Source organism: Columba livia, chromosome Z, assembly GCF_036013475.1.
Source record: "Columba livia isolate bColLiv1 breed racing homer chromosome Z, bColLiv1.pat.W.v2, whole genome shotgun sequence".
Lineage (NCBI taxonomy): Eukaryota > Metazoa > Chordata > Aves > Columbiformes > Columbidae > Columba > Columba livia.
In genome coordinates this window covers 40,292,774-40,307,512 of record NC_088642.1, presented here as the reverse complement: position 1 = coordinate 40,307,512, position 14,739 = coordinate 40,292,774, and the positions used below count along the sequence as shown (strand labels likewise).

General features: G+C 35.4%; 1 protein-coding gene across 21 annotated transcripts in view; it reads left to right on the top strand.

Moving 5' to 3' along the window:
* PPIP5K2 (diphosphoinositol pentakisphosphate kinase 2) overlaps nt 1-11,565 on the top strand; it is a 61,894-nt gene extending 50,329 nt beyond the window's left edge. For 7 of the 21 annotated variants that reach the window (XM_065045435.1, XM_065045437.1, XM_065045443.1 and 4 more), the window contains 6 exons: nt 234-303; nt 2,365-2,484; nt 3,370-3,432; nt 7,252-7,383; nt 8,864-8,992; nt 10,382-11,565. In XM_065045435.1, coding sequence (XP_064901507.1) covers nt 234-303; nt 2,365-2,484; nt 3,370-3,432; nt 7,252-7,383; nt 8,864-8,992; nt 10,382-10,485 — 618 coding nt within the window. In that variant the 3' untranslated portion in view covers nt 10,486-11,565. Of the gene's footprint in view, nt 1-233; nt 304-2,364; nt 2,485-3,369; nt 3,433-4,014; nt 4,165-7,251; nt 7,384-8,863; nt 8,993-10,381 lie in introns of those variants that run through there. The other 14 variants (XM_065045454.1, XM_065045445.1, XM_065045446.1 and 11 more) reach the window with 6 other exon arrangements.
* The last annotated feature ends 3,174 nt before the right edge of the window (nt 11,566-14,739 follow it).

Genomic DNA, 14,739 nt, shown 5'->3' with positions numbered 1-14,739 from the left:
CATTCTGAATGCTTGCTTTGCACCACTTCATTGCAAGGAACTCATATGTGAAATGGACTCCCTTCAGAAGGGGAATATTGCATGATCTTTCATGTTTCTTTACCTATTTTTACTAACACTTACCATACAGCTTATTAACACTTGTCTGTCTGAAACAGGCTGCTGTATCAAGTTAAATGGCCGTTTCATGCTGCTGTTCTACTTGCCCTTATTTTTCTGTTTTTTATATCCAGGTCCTATCAGAAAGCAATAGTAACTTACGAACACCGAGAACTATTCTGGAACAAAAGCAGAGTGGTCTAGGTATGTGCCTACAATTGAAATTTTGCTTGATGTTAGCAGCTTTTCACCTGCTCATTGTTCTGTACAGTTGTACATTCTTTGAATAGCTTTTTTGTTTCCAGGACCCAATAGTACTTGTTCTCAATAATTTATGCTGAGTGTCTGCCTATGAACTGGACAATTTTTCTGCAGCAAAAGTTTTAAAATAAATTATAACTGAAAAGAGCAAATTGTTTGAGACTGTTCACACTGTTAACTCTATACTGCTCACAACAGGTACACAGGATTATTTTTAACATAAAGTAGATTTTTAAGATAATGTAGCTCATGACTGTGTTTTTGGGTTTTGCAAAATTTTGGATTGAAATGGCCTGCACTGGAAACTGTTAAAACACTTTTCTTGAAAATTAGCATTTCCTACTGTTGGCTATTGATGGAATTGAAGGTGTTTTGCTGCAAGGAGGTGGATGGGTAATGAACCTCAAGTTTCTTGATAATATCAGGGGTTTTGCACACATTCCCTCTCCTAAAATCAATTTCTTCCTTTCAGCATTAGAATGAGTCATGCTATAATTCAATGAGTTGTTTCAAATTATTTTAATAAAAGTAGGCCTTCTCTGTTGTTTCTTTGAAACAGGCATCCATATGACTGATATGCAAACATATGAAATCTTTCACTACTGTAAATCAATATTGCATTTTATTCTATGTGTCTTTCCATGGGAAAAATGAGGAAAATGCATAAGCTATATGCATAAACTTAGAAGGAGCTTTTCCTTTCTTTGTAAAATCTGTATTTTTTAAATGCTCTAATCTTTTTGTGGTACTTTTCTCCCTATTATTTTTTTCCATAGTAAAATGCATACATCAGGTGCTCTTGTTTATCAAAGTCATGGTTTTTATTGTGTGCTTGCTAAAGTTAAACAACTTTTCTTTTGCCAATGTGCCACACAATATGGCTTGTGGAACTTGATGTATTTCTGTGTGTAGATTAAGATATTACATTTGTTATGAAAGGCTTTTGCCACAGACCAGGCACCTGTTTATTTTGGCTGTGATTGGTCACATGTGCTAGTAATGTTTCCCCTCACTGGGTCATTGAAAGTAATGAAAGGAAGTATCACTGGATAGATATCTGGTTTTCAAAAAAAATCTGCTACTACTTATCTAAAATGTAAAAGATAAGTTTTGAGTGAAAAACCACTTCTCCTTTCAACTGGGAGTAAAAACTAAAGGAAAAAAATGCAGCTTTTTTCCATTTTGTTCATTGTTGTATGTAAATTTCATTTGTGGTTGACGATTTTTAAAATTATTTTTATATTTGTGTCTGTGGCTTTCTGTGATATGTTAAAACTCCCATCCTAGTAGCAGGAATGTATGAGTTGTAACAAAAGTACTCTTACTTGCACAGAGATATAGAAAAGTCTTCTCAGGAACGGAATTCAAGCTAAACTTAGTGGAACTTTTTAGGTATTTTCAGTTTGTAACATTGTCAATGATGGTAGCTGAAATATGCATACAGTATTTCTAATTTGGTAAACTTCTTTTGGTCTTAAAAGGGAAGTATTTCCAGATTAAGACTGTGGAAATGCATGGATACTTCATTGCAGCTTGTCATCTCAAAGGTTGATTTGGATGAAAGCAATGAGCAGTATTCTTCCAGTTTGTATTCATTGCAGAACTGCAGGTTTTAAAACACACAACTTTCACGTCGTCGTCATCATCATCATCATCATCATCTTGGTTTTGTTTTGTTGTGTTGGTTATGTTTACATTGATGCTAACTGGTAACTTCTCTTTACCAAAAGTGAAAACAGGACAAGAACTCACTTTGTTAAAGCCAGTCCTCTCTTTGCACATATAGCAGAGGGTGCTGTGTCATGAGTAGAAGCACAATAAATTATGATAGTTTCAGCCTACAAGTACTACTCTGACATTACAAGCATATTGTGAACCTGTCCAAGGCACTGCCAAAAGTTGCCTTTTGTGTGGTAAGAGCCATGTGCTTGCATGCTGCATGCATCCCTAATGTGAATGGACGAACACCTGGTTGTTGTATGTATTTTCTCTAACTCCCATCAGGGTCTCACTGTGCGGGCCTGTTTAGCACCTCAGTGCTCGGGGGTTCTTCAAGTGCACCTAACCTACAGGATTATGCTCGTACTCATCGTAAAAAGCTGACTTCTTCTGGCTTCATAGATGGTATGTGCACACTATCGCACATGCACGCACAAACCCATGTGCCACGTTAAACTTCTAAAAATAAATCCTAGGTTACTGATTTTAATGGAATCCTAGAATCCTTTGCCTTAGTATTAATACTATGAGTTTCTGTTACTTCTTTATTGTCCATAGTTTGCTTATGTTTAACTGAATAGCCTAGTTAATTCTTGTTTCTATCTTGAATTGAACACTAGGTCACAGACTTGTAATACTTGCCAGGGGATTTCAGCAAGTGCATCTTTTAAGTAAACTAAAATTTTGGGTTTTAAATTCTCATTTTAAACTTCAGGTTTTATCATTACTTATCAATCTTGAGATTAAATAAATAACTGGGAGCATATACAAGGAATGAAAGAAATTATAAACTAATAACTTAAATACTGATGGTGAAAATTTTAGGATTCCTGACCTTTTTTTGGTGGGGTTTAGATTACAAAGGAGCAGCAGATTTTCAGTTTTGGATAATCTGGGGTAGAGAAAAAACTTTCTCACTAGATTTCAGAATGCAAAGATGCCAAAGCACACCTTTATAACTCTGTTGTGAAACAGTATTCATGCTGTTTTCCTCTCAATTCATTACTCAGTGTTCAACTCTAACCTGACATAACTTTGTATGCCAGAATCACCAGCTTCTTCTGCTTGTTTTCATATACTTCATCACATATCTTGTAGTTACCAACAATCCAAATTTTCTTCTTTTTAACCTCTATTTGGATTTTAGCCATTTTCTTTGGTCCCTTCTGCATGCCACTCAGTTCTAATACTTTCTCATCTTTTCTTTTTTTCTTCTTACTTTCCTTTTTAAAAATGTCCCTCTTTTGGTAGCTGTTACAAATTTCAGGTACCTGTTTTTCTCTTTCTCAGACACCACACGTGGTTCTGCTGTTAAAAGGTTTTCTATCTCATTTGCTCGACACCCAACCAATGGTACGTTTTGCTTTTATTTTAAAAACAAAAACAAAAGGTTCCTTGCTTCATCCCTTTTATTTTTATTTCAAATATGGAGTGTACAGTATCATACAGCCGTCTGTTGTTCCTAACTTCAAGCACAACTCCAAATATATTTGTAATCATTAGATATCCTAAATCCCTTCTGTACCATTCATTAGTATAAATACAACATCAAAAATCATTCCTTAGAAAAATCCTTGAAAAAATTGAAGTGCTACTGTTAATCATGTTCTCTGTAATCAGTTTTTCTCCCCAATTTCTTGTGTGATCAGACTATACGGTACAAGATAAAAACAGAATTAAATCTGATCTTTATTGGGCATGCACTTCTTAATAGCTGCTGCTTCTTCTTTGTCTTTCTTCTGTTGAGCTGTTTCCCTGAGCCTCCTGATTCTAAAATAAATCACTGAATTGACAACTGGAATTTATTACTATCTTCTTGAAGTGATGCTAAATTAAAAACTAAAGCAGAAGCTTTTGGTTCCATTCCTGTGAAATTGCTATATTTGTCATCGGACAAAAATTTATTTTACCTTATCATACTTCTCTGTTCATCAGATGTGCAGATTACTTAAATATTGCACTAAAAACACAGCAAGAGAGCTGCCTGTTGCTTACATTGACCTCTTGACCTTCAAGAGTGAGAGTTAACTTGTCTTCAGACTACCATAGTTACAAAAAAATTCTGGTTTAACACACAGGACAGAGGTATGTCTTTCTCTTCCTCAGCAAAATTTTTCATGCCTACCTATCTAACTTGACTAAATAAGCCCAAAATATATCCTCTTCATGAAAACCAGACTCAGTCTTCAGCATCCACTGGATCTTAATGTAGCTTTTCCAGATTTCTTAATTGCAGTTTTAAAATGTGCATGAGTGTTGGCTGATAGTGATATTATTGATACTGCAGTGGAAATCATCAGCATTTTCATGTTAGATTCAAAATGTATTTGCTTAGAAACAAGAATTTTAAAAAAGACTGAGATTTTGTTTGGCTTTGGTGAGAAGCAAAGTAGTCCTTTATTACATTTATTTGGGATCAATAGTGACTTTTTGCACTGCAGTTATTTCTGAAGGGAAACTGAAGGGAGGCTGAATTAATACCATTAAGACTATGTTTGATCTAAAAGGCCAACTCAAGTGTCCTATTTCAAATAGGGAAGTTAAGAGTCCAATTTTCTGTCTTTAGACTCAAAACAAATAATATTTCCAAAACGTACAAGGTCAGAAAATCAGAACTGCATTTGAGTCTCAGTGTCTAATAATATGATTATTTTCTGTTCTCTTTAGCACTATCTTTTTGTGACTTCATTCTTTAAAAAGGGATCTAAATTGCTTTTAATGAATGCATTGATTGTTCTGATTAATTTAATAGAGCAGTTTTACAACATATCTTTAACAAGATTATGCATGCTGTATGAGCTCCTATGAAACCTAAGTATATTGCGGGTTGCCAAGGGTTCTCTACTAACATAAGAACATATTGATGTTGTTTTGTCTGTCCTCTGGACTATCATTGTGATTCTCCTTTTCCCCTTCACTCTGTTTTTTCTTATTTTTATGTTATTATCACACCCTCTTAACTCATTTCAGACTACACCCCCCATCTTTAGTTCAAGGAACATGGTGAAACAACTATCTTCTGACAGTGCTTTACCTTATTTTCTGGGCCTCTGTGCAGAACACCCACACCTCTTTAGGTGCTAGTCCATTTCCTCTGTGGAATTTCTAGGCTCCAGTGGTATGTCTCCATAGCTTTTAAATGTAAGACAGCAGGGTGGCTTTTTGAGATTCTGCGTTAACCCTTTCATTGTCTTGCCTTTTGATGGGGACAGCGCTTTAAAAGTAAATATAGCCAAAGCTCAAAGGCTGCTAGTTTACTGGAAAGTGCTTTTTAAAAGGGATACTGTCAGGCTTTTCATCATTAAAATTCATATTTATTTCTCAGAACATCATAAAATATTTATTATAAAATATTCAAATAAAACACTGTAGATAAATTTCCAGGGTATCTTTTAAGTCATATCCCTTAGATGCAAAGATACTACAACAAGATGCTGGGATATGGCTATCTGGTAGCAGAATTGTCAAAACTGAACAAAAACCTATAGAGGGGAAATTCCTGAAAGAAGAAAACTTTTTTTGTTTTCTTTTTTAAGAGGGCATGGGTGTATTTTTAAGTTCCTTTCTGGTTTTCTGTAACACTGCACTATAACATTAATAGTTACTAAAAAGTTAACCTGACATTGTCCCACTATGTTCTTTGCAAAAAAAAAAAAAAAAATCTCATCCAAATGATAGTGACTTTTCTGTCAGAGTAAAAAGAAAATTCTTGTATTTTACTGTAATGCAAAGAAAGGGTTTGCGCTTTGCATGCATGCATAGTTATTTAGGATATTAAAGTGTTGGCCAAACATCTTAGTGCTTACACTGAAGCTTAGATACTGCTGCTATAGGAAAACAGAAATTAAATATGTAGTGGTGTTTCTTTTGTACATGAAAACAAGTTTCTATGAATTGCAACATTTTATTTGTAATATAAATGAAGCTGACATAAGTATACTTCAGTTGATTGTATATTTGACTGTCCCTCAAATTTGGGGACAAGGTGGACAAGGTGGCCATAGGGAATGAAATTTTGTTGAGTTACTTCTCTATGCAAAGCACTAAATGGGGAGTGAATGGGGAACACTGGATATCATAGAAATAGTGATACTTATTATTTTAGGGGATGGAACATTCACAGTCGTAATGCTGTCTCTAATATATGTACCTTGAACTGAAATTCTAAACATTATTTCATTCACTATTGTTTCTTCACTTAAATAACTTAAAAGAGATGTACCAACTGTAAATTTACAATATTGAATTGCAGAGTTGTAATGTTACAGCTGTATGTTGAAAACACCAATGGGCATATTTTCCTCTTCTGAAATGCAATTGGATGGAGAACTGTGCATTGAGTTATCAAACTTGCATCACTTTAGACAACTGCATTATTTTTTCAAGATTTTAAAATGCTTTTTAGTATGTTAGTAATATGGATATGCATGGTTGGTATATGATCAATACTAATGTAGAAAAGCAAAGTTCAATAAATTTTTAGATTTTGGGTTGCTATAATACCTGCTCTAATATATGAAAATTTTAGTCTTTTGAGCACTCTTTTTAAATGCATAACGGTAGGTGTAAATCTGTGTTACAAAGTTAAAACATGTAACCTCAAGGTACAAAAGTGCTAACAGTGGTTTTCCTTTTATATTGAAGGGAATGGTTTGTTTTCACAGAATACTGAAGATGATAGAACGTGAATTCTGCAAATTTTAGCATTTTATCTCATCTGCTAGCAGTTCACAACATAGCTATCCTATATTACTTGTATGACTGCGTTACCTGGTTAGTGTTGTGCCAGGTATGAGAATGGGTAGAGAAATTCTACCATTTTCTGACTATTTTTTTTTTCGTAATGTACTAAGTTTGACTTAGAGGAAGGTTATCTTCCGTGAACTGCTTTGGGAGTAGAGCACACCTGTAATATTTGAAGACCACTTTATGTGTACACAGGATTTGTATCCCATGGTTTATGACATGGTACCTTAAGTACACTCTGGAAATCAGCACATCTTGTTTCAAGTCGTATAGTATTTAATGTCCATGATTTCAAGAGTACTACGTCTGCATGTGCTGGTTTAAAATAAGTACTTATTATTGTGCATTAATATTTGCCCATACAATAGCTCAAAACCTGGCTTATGTTTGGAAATCTCTCTTTTTTTATTATTATTTTTCTTACAGGTTTTGAACTATATTCCATGGTGCCTTCTATTTGCCCTTTGGAAACTCTGCACAACTCGTTGTCTCTGAAGCAGGTGGATGAATTCCTTGCCTCTGTTGCTGCTCCATCAAGGGAAAGTCTACAGGAAACATGTACTGATTTTAGTTTGTAATTATGCTCATTTTTAATTGTTAAATTAAATAAGTAAACTAAGAATACTGCTTTAAAAATGAAATATGTACATAAACTGTAATTTTAGTTTTTGCAGTATGGACACTGTCATAATTCACGGAAGTAATGTCTCTGACTGGGATTGTAAATTAAGGATTTAATGAAATCGTAATTTGCTTATTTCCTCACATTACCTCTCTCTGCTGTCCACACTCTTAGCTGAATCACAAGAACTGCTTTTTATTAAGCATGCAGTATTTCCAGCTTTATACTATACTTTTGTACTGGCAGTAACCTCAGCAGTTTTGCCTTGCACAAGCCTTCTGTATCTTAAAACTGTGTTATTCCCTGTTCCTTTCAATATTACTATATTACTTGGAGTTTCACCTGTGGATTGCCTTACATAGTTTTCTCATAGATTGTGCTGCATGTTTGATGTTTAAGTGATCCTGAAATGAAATACAAACTGAGTTCTATCCCTGTGCATGTGTCTGGGAAGATGACTACCCATTGTGATTCTGCTGCTGTGTATTTTGAAATGGTTTCAGTTAGGTCAGATTACCACATATTGAGTTGCTTGTAATTAATGCGTCAGGTGATTGAAACCTTATCTTCTTGAGGAACTGTCTAAAGACTCATACTTTAATCAGAAAATTTGTACTGATACAAAGGTTACATAGGTGCTAGGATTTTTCCTTTTTTTTCCTGTTATTTAAGTTTATAGAGTTTAGCAGCTAACTTGATATAGTAGGTATCCTGTATCTGAGAAGGAACATAAGGAATTTAAGAAAACTGATACTATTTTAAAAGAACTCAGCGGGGCTTACAGGTGTTTTGAAGATCTCAGCAATTTCAAATTCTTTGTTACACTGATTAGGAAGTTTGTGTCTCTTAAAAAACAATTCAGAATTTAGAGTACACAAGATGAAAAAATATTTTTAAAAACCTGTCATACTGGTGGTCTGGTTGTCAACTTTTAAAAAGCAGTGGTTGGAAATCAGACCTGATAGAAATGAGGCTATAGGTGCTTTGTTTTTCTGCTTTCTTATAACATTTGAAAATTGTCTAGGGAATAATCTATTGTGTGCACATGTTATAGGCATTTTAGCCTAAATGCCTATTCTAGTGCAGTTTTCATAACCTCTGAGAAGTAGCACCAATGCTTTTGCCAATCTTCTGGCAAGGGAGCTGTTACTGAAATTCAGCTTAGCTGCATTAGCAACATGAAGTTATCAATGTCACTTTCTGTGGTAAAATGGAGATTTTTAGATTTGTCTTTCATGCTTTGAAGTTTTGACATTAGAGTCAAAAATCAATAGCTGAGTTGCAGGTTGTATAACCGGGGCATCTATATTACTGGACAGATACATGGTTTTGTGGGTAGTATTTTTGACGTTTTGCTCAGGTGAGAGTATTTTTATTATTAATGATGTGTACATTTTCCTTTTTTCCCCATTTCAGCTTCTTCAACATACATGATACCACTATCAGGAAGAAAAATTGCTTTAAATACATATACCCCTGCAAAAATTCAACCAACACCACTTGAAACTTTGCCTGAAAGGCTAGCAATAGAGAAACCAACCTCATGTAAGTAACTTGTGCTAGTGGCAGAACAGCTAACTTATGTTATTTCCAGCAGTAGGATTCTTTCTTGTATGTTAGGTGATCAGTACAGGCTGGGGGATGACACGATTGAGAGCAGCCCTGTGCAAAAAGACTTCAGAGTACTGGTGGATGAAAGACTGGACATGAGCCGGCAGTGTGCACTTGCAGCCCCGAAAGCAATCGTATCTTGGGCTGCATCAAGGGCAGTGTGGCCTGCAGGTAGAGGGAGGTGATTCTGCCCCTCTGCTCTGCTCTGGTGAGACCCCACCTGGAGTTCTGCATCCAGCTCTGGAGCCCTCAGCACAGGAAAGACAAGGACCTGTTGGAGAGGGTCCAAAGGAGGCCACAGAAATGATCAGAGGGCTGGAACACCTCTCCTATGATGACAAGTTGAGGGAGCTGGGGTTCATCAGCCTGGAGAAGGAAGGCTCTGGGGAGACCTTATTGTGACCTGTCAGTACTGAAAAGGGGCCTGTAAGAAACATGGGGACAGACTTTTTAGCAGGGCCTGTTGTGACAGGACAAGGGATAATGGTTTTCAACTAACAGAGAGTTGATTCAGACTAGATACAAGGAATAAATTTTTTTACAGTGAGGGTGGTGAAACACTGGAACACTTGCCCAGGAGAGGTGGTGGATGCCCCATCGCTGGAAGCATTCAAGGCCACACTGGATAGGGCTCCAAGCAACTTGATACAGTGGAAGATGTCCCTGCTCATTGCAGAGGGGTTGGACTAGATGATCTTTGAAGGTCCCTTCCAACCCAAACTATTCTATGATTCTGTGATAATGTCTCAGTCAGCTAATACTTAACTTTCCCTTTCTATATACCCAGGATCATTTTACAGGTCAACAGGAACTGAATAGCATTGCACAAACAGTTTTAGCAGTAAAACTGTGTTAATAGTTACTTTCTCTTATCTTCTGACATATTTGAAAGAATTTCTATAGCCTGAAAATTCCTGGGGTTTTGTATTGTTTTCAAGTATAACAGTATTTCCAGCTATCTCCAAGACAAGCAAAGGAAGTTTATTTATTTAAATGGCACAATTTCTAAGATGTTTTCTGAACATTTATGATAGACTTCTGTGATCAGGTTCTGACTAAAGCTGCCAATAATATGATGATGCATTTGCTCATTAGTATATTCAGTTTGAACTGTTGGCGAGCTATGCTGTTTGCTTTTGGATGGTTGTGCTGTTTAGAGGGACTCTAGAACAAAATCACATTGCATTTCTGGTTTCGTTAGATACAGTGTGGCTTTGTGTGTATTTCTGTGCTAGGTAATGTGTTTTTCTTGGTTTTGATGCTTTTTAGCTTGGATATTCTTAAGTGTAAAACCTAATACTTTCTTTTTCTTTATTTGTACAGCTACCACTGGATCTTCTGTTTATGCATCTAATGTTAAGTTGTCTCTTGGAGAGTCCTCACTAGATGTAGAACCCAGTGGTGAAACTCTTCCTGAGAAGAAATGAAATTGATCAGAAAAAACTGGAGGCAACTTCTTAAACATTTGTTTGGCATTCGTTCAACTAAATTACTGAGTTTTCAAAAGCCGTTTATGTCTGCAGTTCATAATGCACTTAAGAATCTTTAGTTTATACATGCAGTGTGCACGCTACGTATTTAGGTCAAATGTCTTTCGTCATTTTCTAAAATATTTCAGGAAATACAATTATTTATCAGTTTCATGAACTGCACTCCTTTAATGGAAAAGCTGCACATGAACCTTTACAGTGTCTTCAAATATTTACTATAAACTTGTACAAAAAGAAAATACCAATGCAGTGGTATGTGTTGCAGTGGCTCTGTTCATGTCACAGTAATGATGGCATTGTCTGTTGTCATTATAAACTTCTATTTTCTGGAGTTTACAGTTTCCTTGTGAATTTCTTCTGTGGGCTGAAATGTAACGCACATCTTGGCTAGAAGCTTTTTTAATTAAACTGCATCTCCAAAGAGATCTCTTTTTGCCTGGTTTTGAAGATAAACAAATGATTTCTGCATTTGAATTATTTCATATATGCTGCAATAATTAGGCATGATGGAATGAGTTAATGTATTGTCACTTTTGACTCTCCTTATTTTTACTGTGTTTACATCAGACTTGTGACATTCAAATGCACCTTCTCTTTTGTTGTTTAGTATACGTGCTTGCATATGGGTACCTGTTTATCATCCAGCAGATAAAATTGTCTTTTGTATGTTTTTATCCAAAATCTATTTCATTTATTTAGAAGACAGCTTTATTTGCTTCGCCATTATGTTTCTACAAAAAGGCGATATTAAAAATCAGGTTTTGTAAAAAGAGAAATGGTGACAGCTGGTCTGCTAGTAAGTTTATCCTAAAAATTGTAAATATTCCATCTATGCTTTATTGTCATCCCTTCGGAGTAGAGAGAAACTGTGGTCTACCAGAACTCAGTGCTTACTGTTCCAGAATACTCAGGATTCATTGTGGACTGGGGATTTTCATACATCTCTCCTTACAATTTAGGTGGTTGACAACTTTCATTAAAAACAATAAAAATAAAAATTAAAAAAAAAAATATATACATATATATATATATATAAGAGCTGTGAGAAGCATTAGTAAGTCAATAGAACTTTGAGTTACTGGATCATGTAATCAGCCAGTCTCAGAGCAGTTCTTGTGATTCTTATCTGTGGCATGAAAAATTACTGAATTATTATAATTATCCCAAATGTATGAAAATATTGTCCACCTCTGTAAGTTCAAGTGGCTAATTATTAATATTGGACTTCATAAACTACAAGTTAGGTAATTCCTTTCACATTTAAGTTGCAGAAGACATAGCTTCCAACTAATATTTTTAACTGGGGCTCTTACTCATCTCCAGAGCCAGTGCAACTATAATTACATTCACTTTGCCACAGATCTGTTTTCAGTGTTTACCACACATGAAATGGCTCCAGCAGACTAATTCTAAAAATGCTGGTTAAATACCAAAAATACAAAGGGTTTCACAGGTATATACTTAAAACATTTCATTTTCTGTAGTGTAATCGTGCTATTGTCAGTGTTGGTCTTGTACACAACTGAATGTACACTTGTTTACTGTTTAAAAAACCCAACTGTTAAAATTTAAGTATGCGTATCATTCCAGTCAACCAAAGCTGTGGCAGAATGTTTTTTTATGTGTGCCTAAATAAAAACAAGGTCACTGGCAAATTTTCTTCATTTTGTTTTCTTTTAAGAACATATGTAAAGTGAATAGTTGACTCAGTAGTCTTGGTGGAAAAAAATTTACAAATAAGCCATTAATATACAAATAAGCCAAAATCTTGGTGGTGAAGGACATGACTTATGAGGCTTTATAATTTTATACTAAATTCACTTATCAAAAAGATAGTCATACATTCTGCAGTGTTTCCTCAACAAGAATGGTAACATTAAAGACCACTGTGAGTGCTCTTCTATTTTCTATTAGTACCATAGCAGTATGGCAGAATGTGGACTGTACTGAGCTCATATTTATGTATTTTTAGTCCAATTTCTTTATGCAATTTGACTTTCTCACATTAAATTTTTGCAACTATACATCCTATTCCAATCAGATTTGACAAAGGTCAAAGAATAAGATCTTTATTCTGTTCAGTAAAAGGAACAAAAATCACCAACAAGGGAAAACAAGGTACTTGGGTGATGGACATTTTTTACCAGATCAATAATTCTCCTAATACAATTGCAATATCTTTGTTTCCAGCAAAGCCTATTTTGTCTGGGTGCACGTCTCACTAAATCTCCTGTTTTAATACACCACTCCAAAAGAGAGAATAACTGCTCCTTTCATAAGATTAATATTATTTATTGTATACTGTGTGAGCTGACATATGCAGGATGCAGGAACAAATGTAAAACCACAGATGAAATGCAGGATAAGTTAGTTTTCCTTACTTCATGAACCAGGGGGTCTCTGAAGCAGCATCTGGGCAGAAGCACACAAACAGGAATGCAGGCACTGCAGAGCTCAGTCACTTGAGCATGTTTACAGTCCTCCTCACCAAACGTCCATTATGTATCCGTATATACTAATATAAATACTAAAGCTCTTGTGAATCTTTTAAAATCTGAGTATAAATCTACTTGGACCTCCTGTTTTATTTGTCTTCGGATTCTTTACAACTTTTAAATCCCCCTTTTGTTTGAGCGCTTGGAATATATTTAGACTTAAAGTATCCTTTCTAAAACCTCAATAAATTATTTTAAATTACTACGCTGAGAAATATTTTGAACCATTTATGAATTTTAACTGTCTATGGTCATTGTAGGTCCCTCCCAACTGAAATATTCTTTTTCCCTTCCTTTCTTCTCTTCTCTTCTCTCCCTCCCCTCTCCTCCCGCTCTCTTCTCCCTGTCTCCTCCCCCTCTCCTCTCCCTCTCCTCCCCGTCTCCTCCCCCTCTCCTCTCCCTCTTCTCCTCCTCCCCTCTCCCTCCCCTCTCCCTCTCTTCTCCCTCTCCTCTCCCTCTTCTACTCTATTCTATTCTACTCTATTCTATTCTGTTCTGTTCTGTTCTATTCTATTCTATTCCTATTTCTATTCTTAAATCCCATACATTTTGACCTCAACATACGCTATGCATTCAATCCACAAACAATAAGTTAACCAAGGATCATAGAAGTACAGAATAATTCAGGCAGGAAAGGGTCTCAGGAGGTCACTAGGCCAAACCTGTTGCCCAGTTCTGCATCATCTGTGAGACCAGACTAGGTGACCTAGGACTTCATCTAGTTTGGGCTTGAAAACCTTGCAGGATGGAGACTGCACCACTTCTCTGAGCAACCTGGTCTGATCATGAACATGTCTTAATCACTACTCTTGCTTATTTAATAGATTTACATTTTTATGTTTATTAACTTAGGTTCACTTAACAGACCTAGACCAATGTTGGCAAGTACTTTTTGTTGCCTTCTCCTGTACATGTGAAGACTAAATCCATCATTTTGTCTAAGACTGGTCCAAAACTTCCCTTTCTCAGTAACTTCTAATTCTTACAGTGTAGAACAGACTGCATATTTTTGTGTTGATTGATTCTATTTATTGCTTTGAGATGGCCTAGCTGGTAGTAACGTAACATCTGCAAAACACACAAAGCTCTAACAGCACCACCTTTCTTACATTCTTTCTGTGCTTACCACCTTCATCTGGACACAAATTCAGCCCTTCTTAAGTAGCTGCAATTCCTACTGAAATCAGCTTAATTAGGCAAAAAGGTGAATTTGGCCCAACAAGAAAATCAAGGGATGTTTTTCACATGTACTAGAATTATTTTTTACTTACTATATAAAAAATAAAAGTGAGATTTTATTACACACTGTAGGAAAGACATTTTGTTTACCTATTATGTAAATTTTCACTATGGTTTCTTTTAACTTAGCCAAATAGCCTTTTAAGATATTTTTTTAAAATATTAAGCTTTTGGTTTTGGATGGCAAAATTTGCTAAATTGAATGGTGATGGATAATACTTTTTATCTTTTAATATAAAAATATTCCAGTTTTAATTTTTTTTTCCTGTTAAAAGTTATAATACTACTTCAGCCATACCCTGCTCAGAATTATTTTTCTCTCCCCCACTCTCCCCCCAAATTTTGTATGTTATCCTTAATGTGATTATGGATTTCCAGCAAAATCCAGACTTTCAGAATAATGGCCACAATCCTTATCAAGGGAAAAGACTGAATATTTAATAAATAATGTTTGTCT